We start from the raw sequence: 18,427 nt of genomic DNA on the forward strand, positions 1-18,427 counted from the left end.
TCATTTCCTACCCTTTTCAAACCTGCCATAAATGCAATAAAACTTTAAGACTTTTTACTCTAAAAGGAACTACCCACAAAACTGTCTTATATTGGAAAGCATCTTAAATGGAAAGTGGTGTGTCAGAGACAAAGACAGGAACCAGAGAGAGGTTCTGTATGTTCAGAAAAACTTTAAAAGCTCCATAATAAGACCGGGATGCACGTCTACAGAACAGAGCAGAAATGCAAACCCCTGACCAACCGATAACCAGTGGAGGAAGACAGAAGCCCCACCCGAGTCAGGTCACAGGACTGTCCCATTCGGCTACATGTCTAAGACAGAGAGATTTCGAAGACCAAGTTTCTCTGTTCCAACCAGAACAGTTTGTGGTGAAAACAGAGACTCCTGGTAGCTTCTGTGTGAACTGCCACTATAACAAAGAATGGTCTTTGACCAGGAGAGGCTACACCAGAGACCAGAAAAACCTCTGTGTGCGTTGTGTGTGCATGAGCGTGCATGTGCACGCATATACATATATATATATATATATATATTTATATAAAACGAGAACCTGGCTATATATGATTTTTAAATCAGTAAGCAAAACAAGATACCACTAAGAGCTGAGCAGCTGCAGCTAACCATCTGGTCAAGGTATCCTCTAGGGTCCGAAGGGAGAGAGACACAGGCCCATGTCCCACGTCTTGCCTTGGCAGATATCATATAGCAACCCAATAATGGAAAACTTGTCTCTGACTAACCTAAGAACAGCATGTACTGGAGCTGGTTGGATTACAACAGAGGGAGCAATGCGTGGAGGGAAGGACCAGAAAGGGAAAAGCAGTAACAAGGCTTCATTCTTCAGGGTGGGGTAACGGGAAGGCTAATTCCTGTAAGAACAACGTAGAAGCTAACTTTCAACTGAAGTCCCCAAGCTAGTTAAATAGGAAGGTTTTTATAACGGTCAGTCTCCTTGTCTAGAACAATTACGTTATACCCATTAGACAGTACAAGACTTGTCAGTGGACTGTGGGGAAGCAGATGAATTGACACCAGGGCTAGTGGCATTGGTTTTGGGGAAGACAGTTGGCTTGGGCCGTGTAGCTGGTGGTTTGACTGGAGCAGCCATCTTGACAGACTTGACAGGCCGGAAGGCGCAGGCAATGTCCCCAGCAGTACTGGCACTCCGCTGGAAGGCAGGCTCAGGGTCCTTGAGGAGCTGGGTGTGTAGAGGGCTGGAGGGCTCAGATGTGGGGGCTACCACTGGGGAGGTTTTGAGGGGCTCCAAGGTGTCCAGAACCACATCAGGGGTGTGCTTAACGCTGCTCTGCCGCTCGAGCTCTCGAAGCTCATTCAGGGCAGAGTTCATTGTTGCTTCAATATCCTGCCAAACAGGAAAAAGGAAGAAGTGAGACACACCAAGACAGATGTCCCCAAGGATCCTATTTCACTCAAATAGGCCAAGCCATGAACCCAACTATAAAATACCTTCTTTCACTTGGCCAAAGTCCTTGGACACATGAATGTTCAGAATGTGGAGAAAGGGGACAGAGGGATTTTCATCATCAGGAATTTAGGAAAAGTAACTGATGACTTTGATATGGCAAGGCTGTTGCACACATCAACTCATACCAGTTGTGGCTACCTGCACAAGATCAAGCCAGCCAAAATTCCAGTAGAAACAGGGGAGGGGCCCTGATGCCACGCCCCTAGGGAGAAGCTACTGGCAGTAGGCAGCTGGTGAGGAAGTCACTCACTTTTGGGGGTAGGGCTCCTGGTAGGCTGACTATGCCCCAGAAGGTGGCCCCAGATCTATGTATATATGGGAAGTATTAGACTTCCAATATAGGTATTTGACTCAGGGGGAATTAAAAACAACAATAACAAAAGAAAGACACAAGGTTTGGAGGGGAGTGAAGTGGGAGGCACTAGGAAGAGTGGAAGACATGTTCAAAATACACTGTATAAATGTATTAAGTTTAACAACTAAGAAAAAATACTATTAAAAAGGAAAGAATAGCTGAGTATTTTCAGCTTGAGTCCTTGGTTTTGGTGACAGGTGCTGACGCAGTTCTGGATGAAATGACATACAATTAAGCAGAGAGGAGAAAGGTCATGAGCACATGGGGATTCATTATGTAATTTCCTGTATTTTTGTATATGTTTGAAAGTGTACAGAGTGAATATGTTTTACAAAGTGGCAGAGATCAAGTATGACCTTTATTTTCTTGACTTCAAGGCCAATGGTTACCGGAGTTATTCCTCCCTCCACAAGAGCTAAGGAAGGTTCAAGAGCCAAGTCCTTGAAGATTTATCAGGACAATGCTTAAATTTCCCAACTCATCCAAGTATGCAACTGGAAACCAGTTCTTTCTACCCAACACCAAGAAAGGGAACTCAAAGAGTGGCCAAAAGGGGGAGCCAAAGCCCACATAGGTAAATTAGCAGCTACAATCAGTGGACACTGCAGATTTTAGGAAAAAGCAATCCCAGCCCAGGGGCTCAAGGCAGAACCAAAGAACCTTTGTATGCAAGCATCCAGGGAGAGTACCCAGGTTCCATACCCTCCCTGTAAACTTGTATGTAATGTTGAGTCCCAAAGCCACCACAGGACCCCTCTTTGAGATCAAGAACACGTTCCAAGATTCTAGGTTTCAAGTCAGTCCCGGACTCTTCATTCGGGGCTTCCTGTCCTATGGCGTGATCTATGTTTGCTACAGATGACAATGACTCATTTTCACTCATTACTATGACATTTATTAGTCACCCCCTCCCTTTTTCCCTCCTGCAATGCCAGGGATAAGACTCAGGAGCCTATGCATGCTAGGCAAGCATTCTGAGCTTGCTTCACTGAGCTACAATCCCCAGGCTGCTCAAATCTTTTAGAATGCTCAAGAAAAACTCTTATCTCCTGGCTCCATCCTGTTATGCAGCTGGTATGTTCTCAGTTTCTAACCCTTTGATTAATGGCTGACCAAAGAGGGTCAAGGAGGATTTCCCATGGTGCACGGCAGATTGCTGTTAGGAATGCAAACAGAATAAGAGAAGGCTAGCAAAGCAAGACGTCACAGGCCTAGGGCTAACACCGGCCTTAGCAGGTCCACTGCCTTAAGCAGAGCAGCAGCGAAGCCAACAGAGACCACACAGAGCCTCTTACTGCCCCTTCCCCATCACCCCAGAAGATGAGGTGAGGAAGAGGTCAAAGCCAAACCTTTAGTTCCTACCTGTTCTAGTGAAAATTATAGAGCTGGGAAAGACGTCTGAGAGAACTGCTTGGAGTGGCCCCAGTAGTTGGATGCTTAGAGGTCGGGCTGTGTTTCTAATTTTTCATGGAAAACACAGAATCATCAATGTGGTGCAGATAATAAAGGAAGGTCTTCTGCTCTGGGAGTTCACCTGTTACCTGGAACCTTGGGCTGGAGGCCCTTCTAGTACCTGAGCTTTAAGCAACAAGAACACTTCGGGTTTGTTTTGTTTTGTTTTGTTTTTTTTCCGAGACAGGGTTTCTCCGTGTAGCCTTGGCTGTCTTGGACTGACTTTGTAGACCAGGCTGGCCTCAAACTCACAGCGATCCTTCTATCTCTGCCTCCGGAGTGCTGGGATTAAAGGCGTGTATCCCCACCGCCTGGCTATACTTTGAGTCTTTTAAGATAAAAATCAGATGGGGGACTAATTATCTGCTCACATGTACTGAGGCCAGCTTTCTGCAGTGGGTGACAGGGATGGGCAGAGAACCAAAGAAATATGACCTGAGCTATATTTGAGTCTCAGCTTCACCAAAGTCTACTATTGTGTTTCTATCATCTGTCTGTCTGTCTGTCCACCTATCTACCCACCTGTGTGTTCTATGAGCAGAGACCAGAGGAAGATGTCAGGTATCCTCCTCTTGCTCTCTACCTTACCTTTCTTGAGACAGAGTCTCTCAGGGAATTTGCAGCTTGTTTTGGCTAGGCTGGCTGCCTGTCTCTAAGCTCCAACACTGGGGTTATGGGCATACATGGCCACACTAGGCTTTTCTGTAAGTTCTGAGGACTTCAATTCAGTTCATCTTGGTTGTACAGCAACCATTCGTATCCACTGAGCCATCTCCCCAGACCCTACCTTAGCGTCTCAAGACTAATGGACTTTTATCAAAATACGTTTAACTGCAGGCTCTAAAGGTTAACGGTCAGAATACGAATAAGAAGGTAGAATTCTATTATTCTCACTTCCGGGTTCTTGCTCAGTAAGCTGTCTTGGCAGGTTCACATGTATGACACTTGCTGTACTCTCTATAGGATGTACACAGCCTTGGTCTATTTAAAGTTCTGTGGGATTAGCCTCAGCTTCTGAGTGGAACTGATAAATGTAAACTTATTACTTAATTGCTCAGGGCCCCTCAATTACCTGTGCAATGACCTCCGGGTCCATGGGCCGATGGTTATTGAAGCTTTTTGATCTTCCTGCTGTGGCGGTCTTCCGGATCTGTGGACTGTCCAGCCGGTTCTTCAAGGACGAGTGGCGGCTGATAGAGTTGAGGCTCCCATGGCCACTGATGGAACACTTATCTGGCCCTTCTTTGGGGAGATTCTGGCTCATGATGGGCTGGGAGGATGGACGGCAGCTAGCCCCCACCCCCGGGGAGGAGGAGTCAGTCAGAGAACTGCCCAGCCCATGGCTGTCACTCCGAAATGCTTTTCTGATGCTCCCAGATTCTGGACGCTTCCTTTGCCTTCAACAAACAGAAATGGCATCTGATCAGGGAGCCCTGGCTCCAAGGGAGCTGGGACTGTGACACAGGGGCAGAGGCTGGCACCTGGGACTTCTAAAGAGTGTCACATAGGATACCTAGCTCTTTAGATTTTCTTTCTCTTGTTTTCTCTATGGATCTGTTCCCCTCCAACCCCCAACGTGGGCAGAGGTGAAATGGATACTTACTTGGTGGTTGTGAGCTTTGAGTTCTAAATATGTAAGATGCTGTTAGAATGCCTGTTCAAGAGAAAGTTTCTAATGGGAGAAAGATTCACGAAAGACCCACTCCATTGCCTGTCTGAAGAGAAGCCCAAGATCCCGTGTAAGAAAGTCTCACCATCACCAAGGAGGGGAGAACTGCTGGTAACAGGAGTTAACGTTTCCAAATTCCAGTTTGCTCAACTATACTGCACCAAGCCTGTCATCATCTGGGCGCTGGCAAGAGGCTGTTTCTTGTTCATAGGCATAGAAAAGATTTTTCAAGGAACTGCAGTTAGCACAGAGTACCTGCCCTTAGGGTGGAAAGGGCATCTATGCAAGTTAACCCAGCACTGGGCCAATTTATTTCATACCACTAAAGACTCTCAAATGATAGAATGTGGCGGGATCCTAGCCATATGGGTACTGCCTGCTGCTGAATAATCTTATTTTTTGAACCAGATTTTAAAGGCCCTCATCTAAGATGCCATCAAGCTGCTAGTTTAGATAGCAGCTGGGTAGGTCTGATCTTGAATCTACTGAGGAAGCTGGACTGAGCTGGGGACTCGGGGACAGTAAGGGCAGGACTCTGCAGAGTGAGGGACATCTCATAAGCATCACTGATGCTGTAAGTCAGTTCTTGTGCTGCTTAGAACTGAGGTCTGCTTTATCGTTCTGGGTCTAGGAGGGTATGGCCCGGCAGCTACCCCATGAACGTGTCTGCTAGGCAAGCCCAGCCTTGCGAGGCAGCCATTCTCAACCAGAAAAAAGGATGCTCTTTAGTCTAGGAAGGCCTTGCTGAAATGAGCTCTCCTATGTCAAGCTTTCCAGACACTAGCACCTCCAACTACAGGCTGAAGAGATTACTCCCCTGAGACCCCATGTTCCTTCAGCGCCTTGTGTTTCAATTGCCTTCCATATGGCCTGTTGCCTTGGCAGCCTGTGAGCTCTGAATAGCTAGCACTGGTGCTTGGCACAGCACAGCTGGTTACTATAGGATGTGGAATTAAATTGAAACGCCACACCCTAAGAGCTCTGCTGGTTTCCTTTTTCCATTCGAGGATGGCTGAGTCACAAGTCGGAACTGCTGAGAAGGCAGATTGAGGAGCCTGTGGTAGTGTGTCGTCCCAGGCTCTATTTGGGGCATGAAGACGAAGAAGACAGAGATGCTGGTTACAGCTGAGCCTGGAGGAGGAACCAGGCGAAGACTGAGCACCAACAACTCGAGCCATTTCAGAAGGCAGAATGAGGGCACTTTTTTTCAGCCTCAAGGAACTCAAGGTGTCAGGAAGGCTTCCCCAAATAGGTAATGTTTAGATTGAGTCTTGGAGGGTAAGGAGGTGTTAACCAGGTGAGAGGGCCCAGGAAGAGAGAGTTCTCCGAGGCAATCAGGGCACAGAAGTTACATGGGAGGACTGTTGTGGAGGTAGTTGGAAAGGCAGAAAGGCAGACACGCTCCTCAGGGCCAGGCATGCTGGGGCTGTCTGTCACTCATGCACTGATTGGCTGGTGCTTAGAAAAGTTTGAGTAGACTGTGTTGACATGGTTTGGGTACGGTCTGTGCCCAGGAAACCCATCATAAGAATCTTCAAACCACCAAGCAACGAGATCAAGGGAACCACCTCGACTTTCTACCAGATGCTAATCTTTTGGCTATTTTCAGTTTTTGTCCTCTATAATACCTTTGTAATAAATGGCATCAAATATATGTTGACTTAAATTTTAATACCCAGGGATGAAGCCATAGCTTGGGAGTTGAGTGCTCCGTCTGAATATGTGACTTATTGAGTTCTGTCCCCAACACCATAAGAAACAAAATTAAGAGTATCCAAATAAACATCTAACTTCCCCTCCACCATCCAGCCTGGGTTTCTGACTTATGACCTTGTGAGTGCATACTTGAAATTAACATGGACTTGTAAATAATGAAAAAAGAAATGTGGTTAGCTGGCAGCTACTTCTTATTAGCTTGCCCTCCTGGCACACTGGAGGGAAGCATAAAATCCTCTGGTCTGAATTAAACTATGACTGAGTAAGTGAACTATACAAACTAAATGAACTTGAGGGTAAAAGAGATAGGGAAAGATCCATGCGCTCCACCCCCTCTATTGTCTGGGTTGAAAAAAGCCAAGAGATCTGGCAACCTCATGCAGTTTAAAAACAACGAGCATCTTTTATTCTCCTTCCAGTCTCAGAGTCCAGAGGCTATGGTTAACAGGGTTTCCAAGTGCAAATCATTTCACCCCTCCGAAGTCGGAAGGAATACAAACTGTACGTCATCTCTCCAATCCATGTTCACCAGGAGTGCCCCGGGGCTTGTCATCCTCCTGGCACTGGCCACAGTTCAGGGTCTGGCGGAAAGAGGTCTGTAGGAGTTGGTGTCTGGCCCCTTGAGATGAGATTAGTTCTCCAATAGCCTGAGTGCCTCTTGGGGAGGCAGCAGCTCATGGGCGGCCGAACGAGGACTCCCTCTAGATAGCCAGCAGGTGTGGATGGAGTTAGACTCAGAACACTGCTAATGGCCACAATGAAAGCTGGGGTCACAGTAAGCCTGCTGGACAGGAGTGGGCTTCTGCAAGGGGGCCGCTAGGGAAGGCTAACACAGTGCTAAAGCAACAGGAAACATGACAGGTGATTTCTGCTAGTGTGAAAGGGAGCGAAGGGTCACAGGATGATTTAGGAGCTCAGGACAAAGCTTCCCTTGGGCTCAGTGCTCTTCTCTTTTCCAGGGCCATGAATGTACAATAGGGAGGCACGGGGCATCTAAGTAAGCCCACCTGGTGGAACATTAGCTTGGCGGAAGACATACCCAACTCTGAATCTTCACACAGACAAGGGTCAAAGAAGCTATCAAATGCTATTTGCATATGAATTGGAAAAGTGAAGGCACTGAGACGGAAACAGCACAAAACCAAGTTGCATAAGGTGACCAAAGCTTTGAGGAAGGTTTGGCTAAGACTGCCAGCAAGTCTAGGCAGACAGACACTGTGGGACACACAGAGTACCACAGGATGGTAACAGACAGCTGGAGGCTGCGGCCTGCCCTCAGACCCACAGAAGCCTCCTCAGTCCTGCTATCCACCTTGCAGCAGCAAACAACACATGAAAACGGTTAGGCTGGGGGAGCTGGGAGCCCTGCGTACAGCACAGGAGCGGAAGTGGGGTTAGGCCAGGGGTGAGGCTGAGTGAGTGAATCATTTAGGGGTGCAGAAAATGAAAAGCAGCGCTTACTTGTTGATGTTTGCAAGATAAATATCAGCTACATGACCCCCAGTGGGACAGCTGGCCCCCGTTCTGGCTGTCACCTTTTCTTCAGGTGGCTCAGACATGACCTCAATCTCAGACTTGGGGCTGGACCTTTCCACAACACCGTCCTCGCTAGGGCAGAAGGGACAGGCAGGCAGGGAGAAGGGAAAACAACACAAAAAGCAGTGTTAAACCAGCAGGACGGCCCTCCCCGGACATACACACAACCTCACACAGTGTGAGGGCTCGCTTTATGAGCAGAGGCAAGGGAACCTGAGAAGGCCTTCGGAGGGTCACTTAAATAAAAATAAATTATGTGCTAAGCCCTCTTTGGTTCTCAGCTCCTCAGCTTGGCTAGGGGACACCTGGATTCAAAGCGCTGCCTTTGAGTCCATGCTGCTTTCGTGGAGTGGCCACGATGGGACCTCCTCCTGGAGAAGGAGGGGAGGCCCAGGCTGTGGTTTATCTGCTGAGGTCCTGAGCACGGCTGGGAGGGACAGGCAGCTCTGTAGTGGCTCTGTAGGGAAAACGCCAGCATTGGCCACACTGCCGTAACACGTAGCCTTGCTCAGAGCATCCAAGATGGTCTCAGGTCTCTCCACTGCTCTCCTGGCCCCTCTGGCTACTGATGACCAAGAGAGCCCTTTTCCCCCACAGTTCATCTTCTCTCGGTCCAGTGGTGAAGTCATAATGCTAAATTTGGGAGGGTCCTGTCCATGCACTGATCGCCACCAGGTTTGCGATGTTATCAACCCAGGGAGGATTTCCCCGCAGAAGGAGCCCGGGAGAGGCTGGGAGGGTGCAGACTCAGGATATCAACCTTCAAAAAAGATAATAGTAAGGGAAGGACTAAAAACAGTGACAATGTTGCATCCTAGAGAGGTGTCCCCAGGCAGAGTTAGGGCAAAGGGACAGGGCGGCAGGTTTGGGTAGGCCACTACTTCCTGCCCAGGAGCCATTGCTTCAAAGGATGGGAGGCAACCGACAGCCTATCCAGTGAGACTCCAGAGCCAACTCTGGATTCCCTTGTTCTCCGATATCCTTCTCCCTCCTTGTTCTACTTTTCTTCTTTTACAAGGCTTCTTATGCCAGATTTCTCATAATGTAACCTGTCAGTTTTCATTTGCCTGTGGGAAAGTACTATCTTTCCCTCTCAGCAGGCTGGAGTGTAGGTAGTTGTTTACAAAGAGAAGCTAACTCTGATGGCTCATGCCTATAATCTTAGCACTGGGGAGGCGCAGGCAGGAGGACTGCTATATGTGGTGAGATCAAGCAGCCTAAGTTAGAGTGAGGCTGTGCTGCCTGGTCTTATGTCAACTTGACACAAGCTAGAGTTATCTGGAAAGATGGAACTGTAATTGAGACAATGCCTCCGCAAGATCCAGCGGTAAGGTATTTTCTTAATTAGTGATTGATGGGGGGAGGGCCCAGTCCATTGTGGGTGGTGACATCCCTGGGCTGGTGGTCCTGGGTGCTATAAGAAAGCAGGCTGAGCAAGCCCTGAGGAGCAAGGCAGTAAGCAGAGTTCCTCCATGGCCTCTGCATCAGCTCCTGCCTCCAGGTTCCTGCCAGGGTCTGAGTTTCTCTGAGTTCCAGTGCAGAATTCTTTCAGTGATGGAAGTGTAAACCAAATTAACTCTTTCCTCCCCAAGTTGCTTTGGTCATAGTATTTCATCATAGCAATACTAATCCTAACTAAGACAGAGACCTTATCTCAAAAAACAGAAATGCACATATAGAAAACAGAAGTTAAATGTTTTCTCAACCTGACCTTTCCAGAAAGGAAATATGCATGTTCAAATTAAAAAGTCCACACCATTACTCATTAGGCATAAATATAAACGCTGGCTGGCATGTTTCTAAAACAAATAGATCAAGTAGTGATTTAAAGGGAGAAGAGAAAGTGGAGAGATCGAAACAGTTCTCCACTGAGTTGAGGGTAGGGTGCTCTCCAGGGACTGTTAAGCTTGGGGACCTTTGGGAATTAGTCTCCCTCACAGACTCACGGTTCCAGAACAAAGTCTCACTCCCACAGTGCAGCAGGGACCTCCCTCAAAGGTGGTAGGGTCCCACTTACGTGTCTTGGACTACGATGTACTGATGGGGGATGAGGCCGTCTATTCCGTTGTGCCGCCCTTCCCACCAGTCATCCGACGCTCGCTGGTAAAGCAGCAAGGACGCTCCCTTCTTGAAAGACAGCTCTCGGGCTGTCCGGCCTACGTAGTCAAACTTAGCAATGGCCTCTATGGGCTCACATTCTGGGAAGGGCAGAAAAGAAGGGAACACATGGTTCTGGGATCTACAGACGCAGGGAACTGGGTGAAAAGCCTACCAACAGTGGTGGGAGGATAATTCAGTGAAAGCATAAAGCACACAGGATCTGGAAAGATCTAACAGCCTGGCACTGCCTTCCCTGCCTGTGCTCCTGCTGCCCTGTCCAACTCCTCCCCTCTGCCTGGAGTGGCACACGAGGGTACTGCTTTCCCTGATAACTTCTTTGTGATTCCACGGCTTTTTATGCTGACATTGCCTACCGTCCAAAATGCCATTCTGTATTTTTTACTTCTTTTAGGCAGTACTGCAAATTGAACTCAGGGCTTCATATGTGGGCACTCAAAGACATGCTACCACTGAACTCTATACCCAGCCTATCATACTGTACTTTTAAGCATTATTTCTTTTCTGATTATATGGGAAATTCACCAGCCATCCAACACTTGGTATTTTAAGAAACTTGCTTGTGTCATTCAGTCCTTCCAGTAGAATGTAAAATATATAAAGTGGTTAAAAATCATTATATGGCAAACACATATGAAAATAACTTGAAAAGGTGTGATGTGTTTTTTCTTCTGTGTGGGCTTTTCTTTCCTTATCTATAGATGGAGGATGATAGGGACTGTGCCCCTTCTCCTGAAGGGGTCATGAGGTGTCAGTTACAACTGTGGAAAGCTGAGGCGTGCCCAGCATGTGCTACAGGTGCATTTAGTCACTGCTGTATCCTTTATCTGTTGTAAGCTGCAGCAGAGACTGGAGAGGAAGTAGATGGCCCACCCAAAGCACAGGTTGTAAGGAAAGCTGGGTAAAGACAAGCCTGGGCCCATAAAGGCCTGGCTGGCAAGTCTGCTCCTAAACCGGCAGGCTGAAGAGTCCACCTCTCTTTGCAGTCCAGACTCAGTTCTCTGTGGCCTCAGGTACACATCACTTGCCTCCATGACCTTGTTTTCTCAGCTGCCCCATCAAGCTCACCAGAGCCAGGACCTCTGACAGTATGAGAACAGGGCAGTGCTAAAGCAACACTGAATTCTCCAGTTACACCTACTTCTCTCATAAAGAGTAGCCTGATCCTTCTCCTATCAGGGTAAATAAGAAGTCCTGGCCCCAGCCCCTCTAGAAGTTGGCTCCAGGTTGCAGGATTTCTAGCAAGGCGGCGGGGGGGGGGGGGGGGGGGGGGGCAGGGGCAGGCAGAGCTCTGCAGACTGGGCCATTTCATTCTTCTGTCCATAAAATTCTGAGGCCCCCTGTCAACTGACGAGCCTTCCAGGGACCAAGTGATCCAGAAATGGAGGTGTGGAGCTGTTGCAAACAGGGAAAATGTGCTGGCTGGATAGACTCTAATAAATCATGAGCGCCCTAGAGGGGTTCGAGGACGACAGCTGAGCACACCAGCCCTGGATGCACGCTCACAGGCTGCTCAGCACACACAATTCCGGACTGTGGGAGGGGTCAGACTTTCCAATTGGCAGGCGTGCAAGCGTGTGGTTTCTGTGTCCTCGTTCCCACTCCCCTCACTTGGCTTCTGCTGAGCTCTTGGCACCCAGCATCTCTCCTCCCCAGGCTTGATGTTTTTCAAATGAGCTTTGCTTTGGTTTCTAGTAACCAGGCAGCACTGGGGGTTGATATCTACTGGACTCGGGCTAGACAGGGAGCTAAGAGGTGGGGCAAGGAAGCTGAAGGGCCACAAAAGGTACACTATTCACCCCGGTGCAATCTGTTATTTGAGAATGCCCCTCCAAGAGAAGGAGAGACAAGGAACTTCTTTCTTCTCCCTAGGGACCATAGGACAGCAGAGTTTTTCGAAACGCATACTAGCCCCACAGCATACCGTCATCACTTGTGTGGTGCTCTGTTGTCACATCCTGGGTCGAGTCTTCAGCAGAGGTAGTCTCCCCATGAGTGCTGTCACTGAAATAGAAGAGTAATAACAGGGCATCAGTATCTGGTCCTGACATTTTCTTCTTCCCCCTGACGCAGTTTCCTTGGCACAGAGAGGCATCAAATCAATTGCTTGCTATACTCTCAGTGCACAGCCATCCACTGCTAGGAATGAAAGTGCTCTGGTGGTCCTCTAGTTCCTGCTCCCCACGCCACACTCATCACTGCTTGAGACTTAGATGGCCTTGAGAGAAAGGGAAGGCCTTTGAAGTTACAAATAGACTCTTTAGAAAGCACAGCTACTCAGAGGTCAAGACTCTTCATGAACTCGTTCCTGGTTCTTAAGGAGGCAGCAGGGTCAACTGGACCTGAATGCCAGCTCTCATGTTTGATAGCTTCTTTGTGCTGTTCCCTTTTAAATAGATCCGGGTGTGTGAGGAGTCAATGGTGTAAGTTGGTGAAGGCTTTGGCATGAGGGGTGCTTAGTGAGTGTGACCTCCTTTCCTTCTTCCATTTACTTGATGCTCCGAGGCAGTGCTGTGTGACTGATTAGCTTATGCACACACTGGTGAGAAAGCAGGAAGTGAGTGGAGGCTGAGTGGAAAGCAAGAGCGAAGGTAGAGGGATCTGCTGCTGGTTACATTTTACTGGCGGCCAGGGGATGAGTGCTCAGGCAAGTTCCTAAAAAAAATTCTCTTCTCTTCAGTCATCCAAGGTAGAGAAGTGAGAACGGCTAGACGTTACTAAGGAAGTATTTGTTCTCTTATCTTCTGGCTCAGGGAGGTCTTGAAGAGCAGAAAAAAAAAATCCTCTGACCCTGTCTAAAGTTTTCTCCTCTGGCAGCAGGTATTAGCCAGCAAACACTTCCCGGCAGGCCCTGCCTCCTGCCACGGAGCCTGCCTCTCCCTACCCACTACAAAAGCGCCTTCCTCCAAGGAAGCTCCTTAAAGACAAGGTACAAGCCAGTCCTAAGGAAGGTTCTTAAGTTCCAGAGAATACTCTGGTAGAACACCAATAGGGATTCTTTGTTTAAAAAAACGCGGGTATAATTCCTTACTGTTTTCTGGGCATAAAGACCATCCCGTGAGTCTGGCGGCACTCTGGAAAGGCATTAGCCGTGCACACCTTTACCCAGGGTGCAGCTCATTCCAGTGCATCTAAAGCACCAAAACATTAGTTCTCCAACTGCAAGGCAACCTCTGGAGGGCTTGCTAAAAGTTATGTATTAGCCATCCCATCCTGAGCTTTTCTGAGTAAGAAGCTCTGTCTGGAGTTGGAGAATCTGCATCTCACTCTGGCCCCCAGGTCTGGATTTTCCACTTTCAAATCTACACCATGGTAAGGAATGGTCCTTTTTGAGGTTCCATGTAGTCCTAAAATCTCATGCTTCTCCCTTCCTATGCCCCTGACAACACGCCTAACCCTATCAATACCTGAGGCCCTAGGTCCCAGTAGCAGGCCTAGGCAACCAGAATCTGGTTTGGGGACTAGTAGCTGGTGAAATGTACTTGCCCACATCTGTGGAGAGGCTAAGCTGGTGCCCGATGCTGATGGCCCTGGTCTCTTGGCCTCTCTTCTGGATTTAGGGGACTTACCTTTTCACTGCTTTAGCTCAATGTGATAGTATCTCTCTTCTTACAGAAGGGAAGTCAGGAGCTAGGTCAATGACTATTGCTCTGTGGTGGCCCTGGCCTAAGGCCTGGGCTTGTGGCACAAATGTTCGCAGATTTCCTGTGCAGTGTTTCCAAAAGCCACAAATAAATATCATATACATGCTGGGCAGTGGTGGCGCACGCCTTTAATCCCAGCACTCGGGAGGCAGAGGCAGGTGCATCACTGTGAGTTCGAGGCCAGCCTGGTCTACAAAGCAAGTCTAGGACAGCCAAGGCTACACAAAGAAACCCTGTCTTGAAAAACCAAAAACTAAAACCAAAACCAAAACAGCGTGTGTGTGTGTGTGTGTGTGTGTGTGTGTGCGTGTGTGTGTGCGCGTGTGTGTGTGTGTGCGCGCGCGTGTGTGTGTATCACATATACAACATATGGGGTAAGGGCTTAGGAAAACACCTGGGAGAAAGCTAGCAGAAAGAGTTTGCATATGTGTGTTCTAGTAAACCACTCCTTGGTCTCTGTTCTCTGGGGATCAGGGGGCTGGGAGCACTGTATCCCCTTTATTGGTCTAGAACCTGCAATGATTTGTTATTTAAGAAGCGAAGGCCAACTTCACAGGTAAAGGCAAGAACTGAAGGCACCATTCTACAGCTTTTTAACTACTTATGCAGAGGGGAGTATGTACAAGAGAATAAATCCTTGCTGCTCACCTAACTGATCAACAGGCCCATCACCATGAACCACCTGTCAGTGACAGAAAGCTCTGTCTCTAAGTGAGCCACCTAAGGTGCCCCAGCTCACATAAAGACCAGGAGAGAGTGGATCCAAAGATGCCACTGCCATAGGAAGCTAGCAGAGGCACAAATGTTATTTTCTTCACTCCTTGGGCAATGGTTCTGAGACAATCATGGGGAATCGTGGACCAATTGGCTGCTAATTAAGTAAACAAGAGCTTTGTCCCCTCCACCCTGATTGCTAGCAATGTGGCTGGAAGGATTGGTTCTAGATGTCAACTTAGATGGAATCTGATTGGCGCTGGCTTGTGCTTTCAGCTTCTATTGAAAACCATTTGGAGAAGAAGGAAGGAGGTATGGGACACTAGGGGTTAGAAGAGAGACAGCTGCCTTTGTATTTAGTGAAGAATGGCACTGTGGCATGGCATCACCATATCTGTGTGGGGCCCTGGATAGAGGCTTATCCTAGAAGACACGTGACCAGGGGTGAAGCCCCAGTCACGGGGGTGGGCTGATGCACTGCACTGGCCTTTCTGGATTATAAGGAGTTTATCCGAAAAGGGGAAATGATTCAAATGGTCCAACACAAAGATACCTAGAGGTCCCTTTTAGAATTCTGTGCTCAGTCTAGGTCATAAAAAACCTTGTCCACATAAACTCATACTCTTCCAGGGGGTGGAACTCTTCATAAATTACCCCAAATAAGTACACCTTTTTCTCTTCATAAATTTCAGAAATCATCTGACATAGCACCTTACAAACTCAGTCAGGAGACTATGCCTCATAGGTGAACTCTTCCTCCTAAGAACAGGATTCCCTGGGACCCAGGTCTGTTTTCCTCACAATATGCAGCTTGGGCACTGTTTCCTGATGAACAGCAGGTCTAAACACCATTCCGTAGACTGTTTTCCTTGCGAACTGCTCTTAATGTTGTCATTATCTTTCAAGATGGTCCCGAGTCATACAACATTCATACAAAAGTGGGGTGGTAGGTGGATGAAGTGACACATTCTGTAGGTGGGTCCAAGATGGGAGAATGGCCAGACCCTGGCAACGTACAGAATCTATAAGTGGAGGTGACCTGGCTGTTTTCCTTTGGGTTGTCCTTGACCATCTGGTCCCTACACCAGCGATTATCATCAGGCATTCTCTTCCCTCCTCCCCTCCCTAGGCTCCTACCAGTAATCTTCCATGCTTCCTCCTCGGCTGTAGATGGGGCCCTCCAGCTCCCTGGGGTTTGGGAAGATGTTCTCATGTTGGATGATGATGGTTTTGATCAGTTCATTCACGTGGGCTTGACAGGACACCTGGTCGTGGCCCTCTGGCACTGACATCAGTGAGGGCCCGAAGCAGATGGCAAGGTTGTAGGGGTCCATCATGTTCTCTTCACTGAACTGTGATAAGCTGGGGGGGGGGGGGAAGGGAAAGAGGGGAAATTAGAAAGCTCTCACATGAATGCCCAGAAAACACTAACACAAGAGGCATTGCCAGAAGGAAAGTTGGTAGGTCCACAAACTGCCACCTGGCTTTGTGGGCATCAGAAGCCTTCTGGAAACTCAGCTGAGGAGGAGAGAGTGACTATTGATGGTTATTCCGGAGCCAAGGAAAGGAAAGATGCAGAACTGATTGCAGGGTTGACCCTTTTTCTCCACTTACCCATTCGAATCCTTGTGTCTCAGTTTTGCCCTTACCTTTGACCTTATGCATCAGCGCCACCCTGCTCAGAGAACACATCACGTAACACCCTGCAGAACTGGACACGGCTCCCACAGACCAACTGAATAGACTAGCAAGCAGTTGGGGGCCTCGGCTTGCTCTGGGAAACAGTCACAGGACACAGGAACTGTGCATCGTGTGCTTCCATGCATGCATACAAAAGAATCAAATTACTGGGCACTTTCTATTCCAAACTATACTTATTAAAAAATAGTCAGCTGATTAGTTTTTTCATTCCACCAGGAGAGTGAATTCTTTCTACAATAGTTAATTTCACATTTTCATAGTATCTCCTTGATTTATTATATCCAGGAGTCAATCATGTATTCTGTTTATATTCTGTTTGGGGTTCCCTTAGACATAGGCTAATTTTACTATTGCTTGTTTATTTGGGGATTCCTTCCATTCTCAGCCAGCAGCTGCTCCAGTCACACCCCAACCTTGGCCAAGGACCCAAGCACTCAACTATGCCATGCCTGAGGAGTCTCCTGGGTCCCTGCCTGCAGTGATTTGACTAAGAATGGCCCCCATAGGCTCCTATATTTGAATGTTTAGTCAGCAGGGAGTGGCACTGCTTGGGAGGGGTTAGTAGGTGTGGCTTTGTTGGAGGAAGTGTGCCACTGGGGGTGGGCTTTGGGGTTTCAAAAGCCCAAGTCAGGCCCTGTCTTTCTCTTCCTGTTGCCTGCTATAGAACTCTTAGCTCCTTGTACCATGTCTGCCTGAGTGCCACCACATTCCTCCTACCATGATGACAAGGGACCAAACCTCTGAAACTGTAAGAAAGCCTTAATTAAAGTCTTTCCTTTATAAGAGTGGCCATGGTCAAACACTGACTAAGAAAGACACTGTCTGTCTTAGACAGAAGGCTGAGTTGACTTTGGGTACCTCCTCTTAAAGGGCTATGGACATTGCTGAAGAGTTTGGCTTTTCTGTGGTCTTTAGCAGTAGGTTCTCAGCGTCCAATTCTGACAGATCCTGAAGAGAAACTAGAGCCTTTGGATACCACTGCTGGCCTTGGGAATCAGGCGAAGTTTATTTCTAGTGTGCCCCATATCCAGATTTATGTCGCAAAGCTGGTTTTCCTCTAATAATGGCTTTCTCCTCTGCTGGAGAATCTGACATGCACCTTGTGACCCTTCTACAGTCACTGTAGGACATCAGAGATGGCACAGCAGCTGTGAGCAACTGCCATGGACAGCATATTCTACAACGCAGGAAAGATCAGTGGGGAGGGTGTCATTTTAGGGGCTGGATGGCCACACAGGAGTTGATTTGTCTTTGCTTAAGACTGAGATTCATTATATACCCGAGTCTGGCCTCAAACTCACTGTCTTCCTGCCTTGGCCTTCCAAATGCTATTCACAGCCCTGTATCATCACACCCAACTCAGAGGAATTACTAGACATTTAACATATAAGTTTGCTTTATCACCAGATTAAAACTGTAGAGAGACAGGAGAGACTTTTTAAAAAGATTTATTTATTTATTATATATACAGTGTTCTGCCTGCCTGCCATGTACACCTGCACACCAGAATAGGGCCAGATCTCACTATAGATGGTTGTGAGCCACCATGTGGTTTTCTGGGAGTTGAACTTAGAACCTTTAGGAAATGGAGCTAATGCTCTTAACCTCTGAGCCATCTTTCCAGCCCAACAGAAGAGACTATTTATTACCTTGATAACCTCAGCAGAAATGACCCACATGTGAGATGCCATATAGGCTAATGCTTTGGCTAGCTCAGGGAAGCTTTGTTTCTTTAATGTGAGATGAGAGTGTTTTTGAAACAACAAGAAAACAAAGTTTCTGGGAAGTGTGATAGTTAACTGCTGAGATGGCTCAGCAGTTAAGAGCACTGACTACTCTTCCAGAGGTCATGAGTTCAAATCCCAGCAACCACATGGTAGCTCACAACCATCTGTAATGTGATCTGATCCCTTCTTCCGGCCTGCAGATGTACATGCAGTGATAGCACTGTATACATAATAATTAAACAAACAAACAAACAAACAAGTAACAGAAGCACTCTATTCCCAAGAAACCTGAGTGAAAGTTCTACG

At 47.8% G+C, this 18,427-nt stretch overlaps 1 protein-coding gene across 1 annotated transcript in view; it reads right to left on the bottom strand.

The window, feature by feature from the left end:
* Positions 1-718: 718 nt before the first annotated feature.
* Positions 719-18,427, bottom strand: part of Srgap2 (SLIT-ROBO Rho GTPase activating protein 2) — a 222,880-nt gene continuing 205,171 nt past the window's right edge. The window contains exons 18-23 of the mRNA XM_051147348.1: positions 15,831-16,055; positions 12,260-12,339; positions 10,235-10,415; positions 8,143-8,289; positions 4,369-4,693; positions 719-1,366 (exon numbers count right to left, since the gene is read on the bottom strand). Of these exons, the coding sequence (XP_051003305.1) occupies positions 983-1,366; positions 4,369-4,693; positions 8,143-8,289; positions 10,235-10,415; positions 12,260-12,339; positions 15,831-16,055 (1,342 nt within the window). The 3' untranslated portion in view covers positions 719-982. The remainder of the gene's footprint in view (positions 1,367-4,368; positions 4,694-8,142; positions 8,290-10,234; positions 10,416-12,259; positions 12,340-15,830; positions 16,056-18,427) is intronic.

Source organism: Acomys russatus, chromosome 6 (genome assembly GCF_903995435.1).
Source record: "Acomys russatus chromosome 6, mAcoRus1.1, whole genome shotgun sequence".
In the NCBI taxonomy this organism is placed as follows: Eukaryota; Metazoa; Chordata; class Mammalia; order Rodentia; family Muridae; genus Acomys; species Acomys russatus.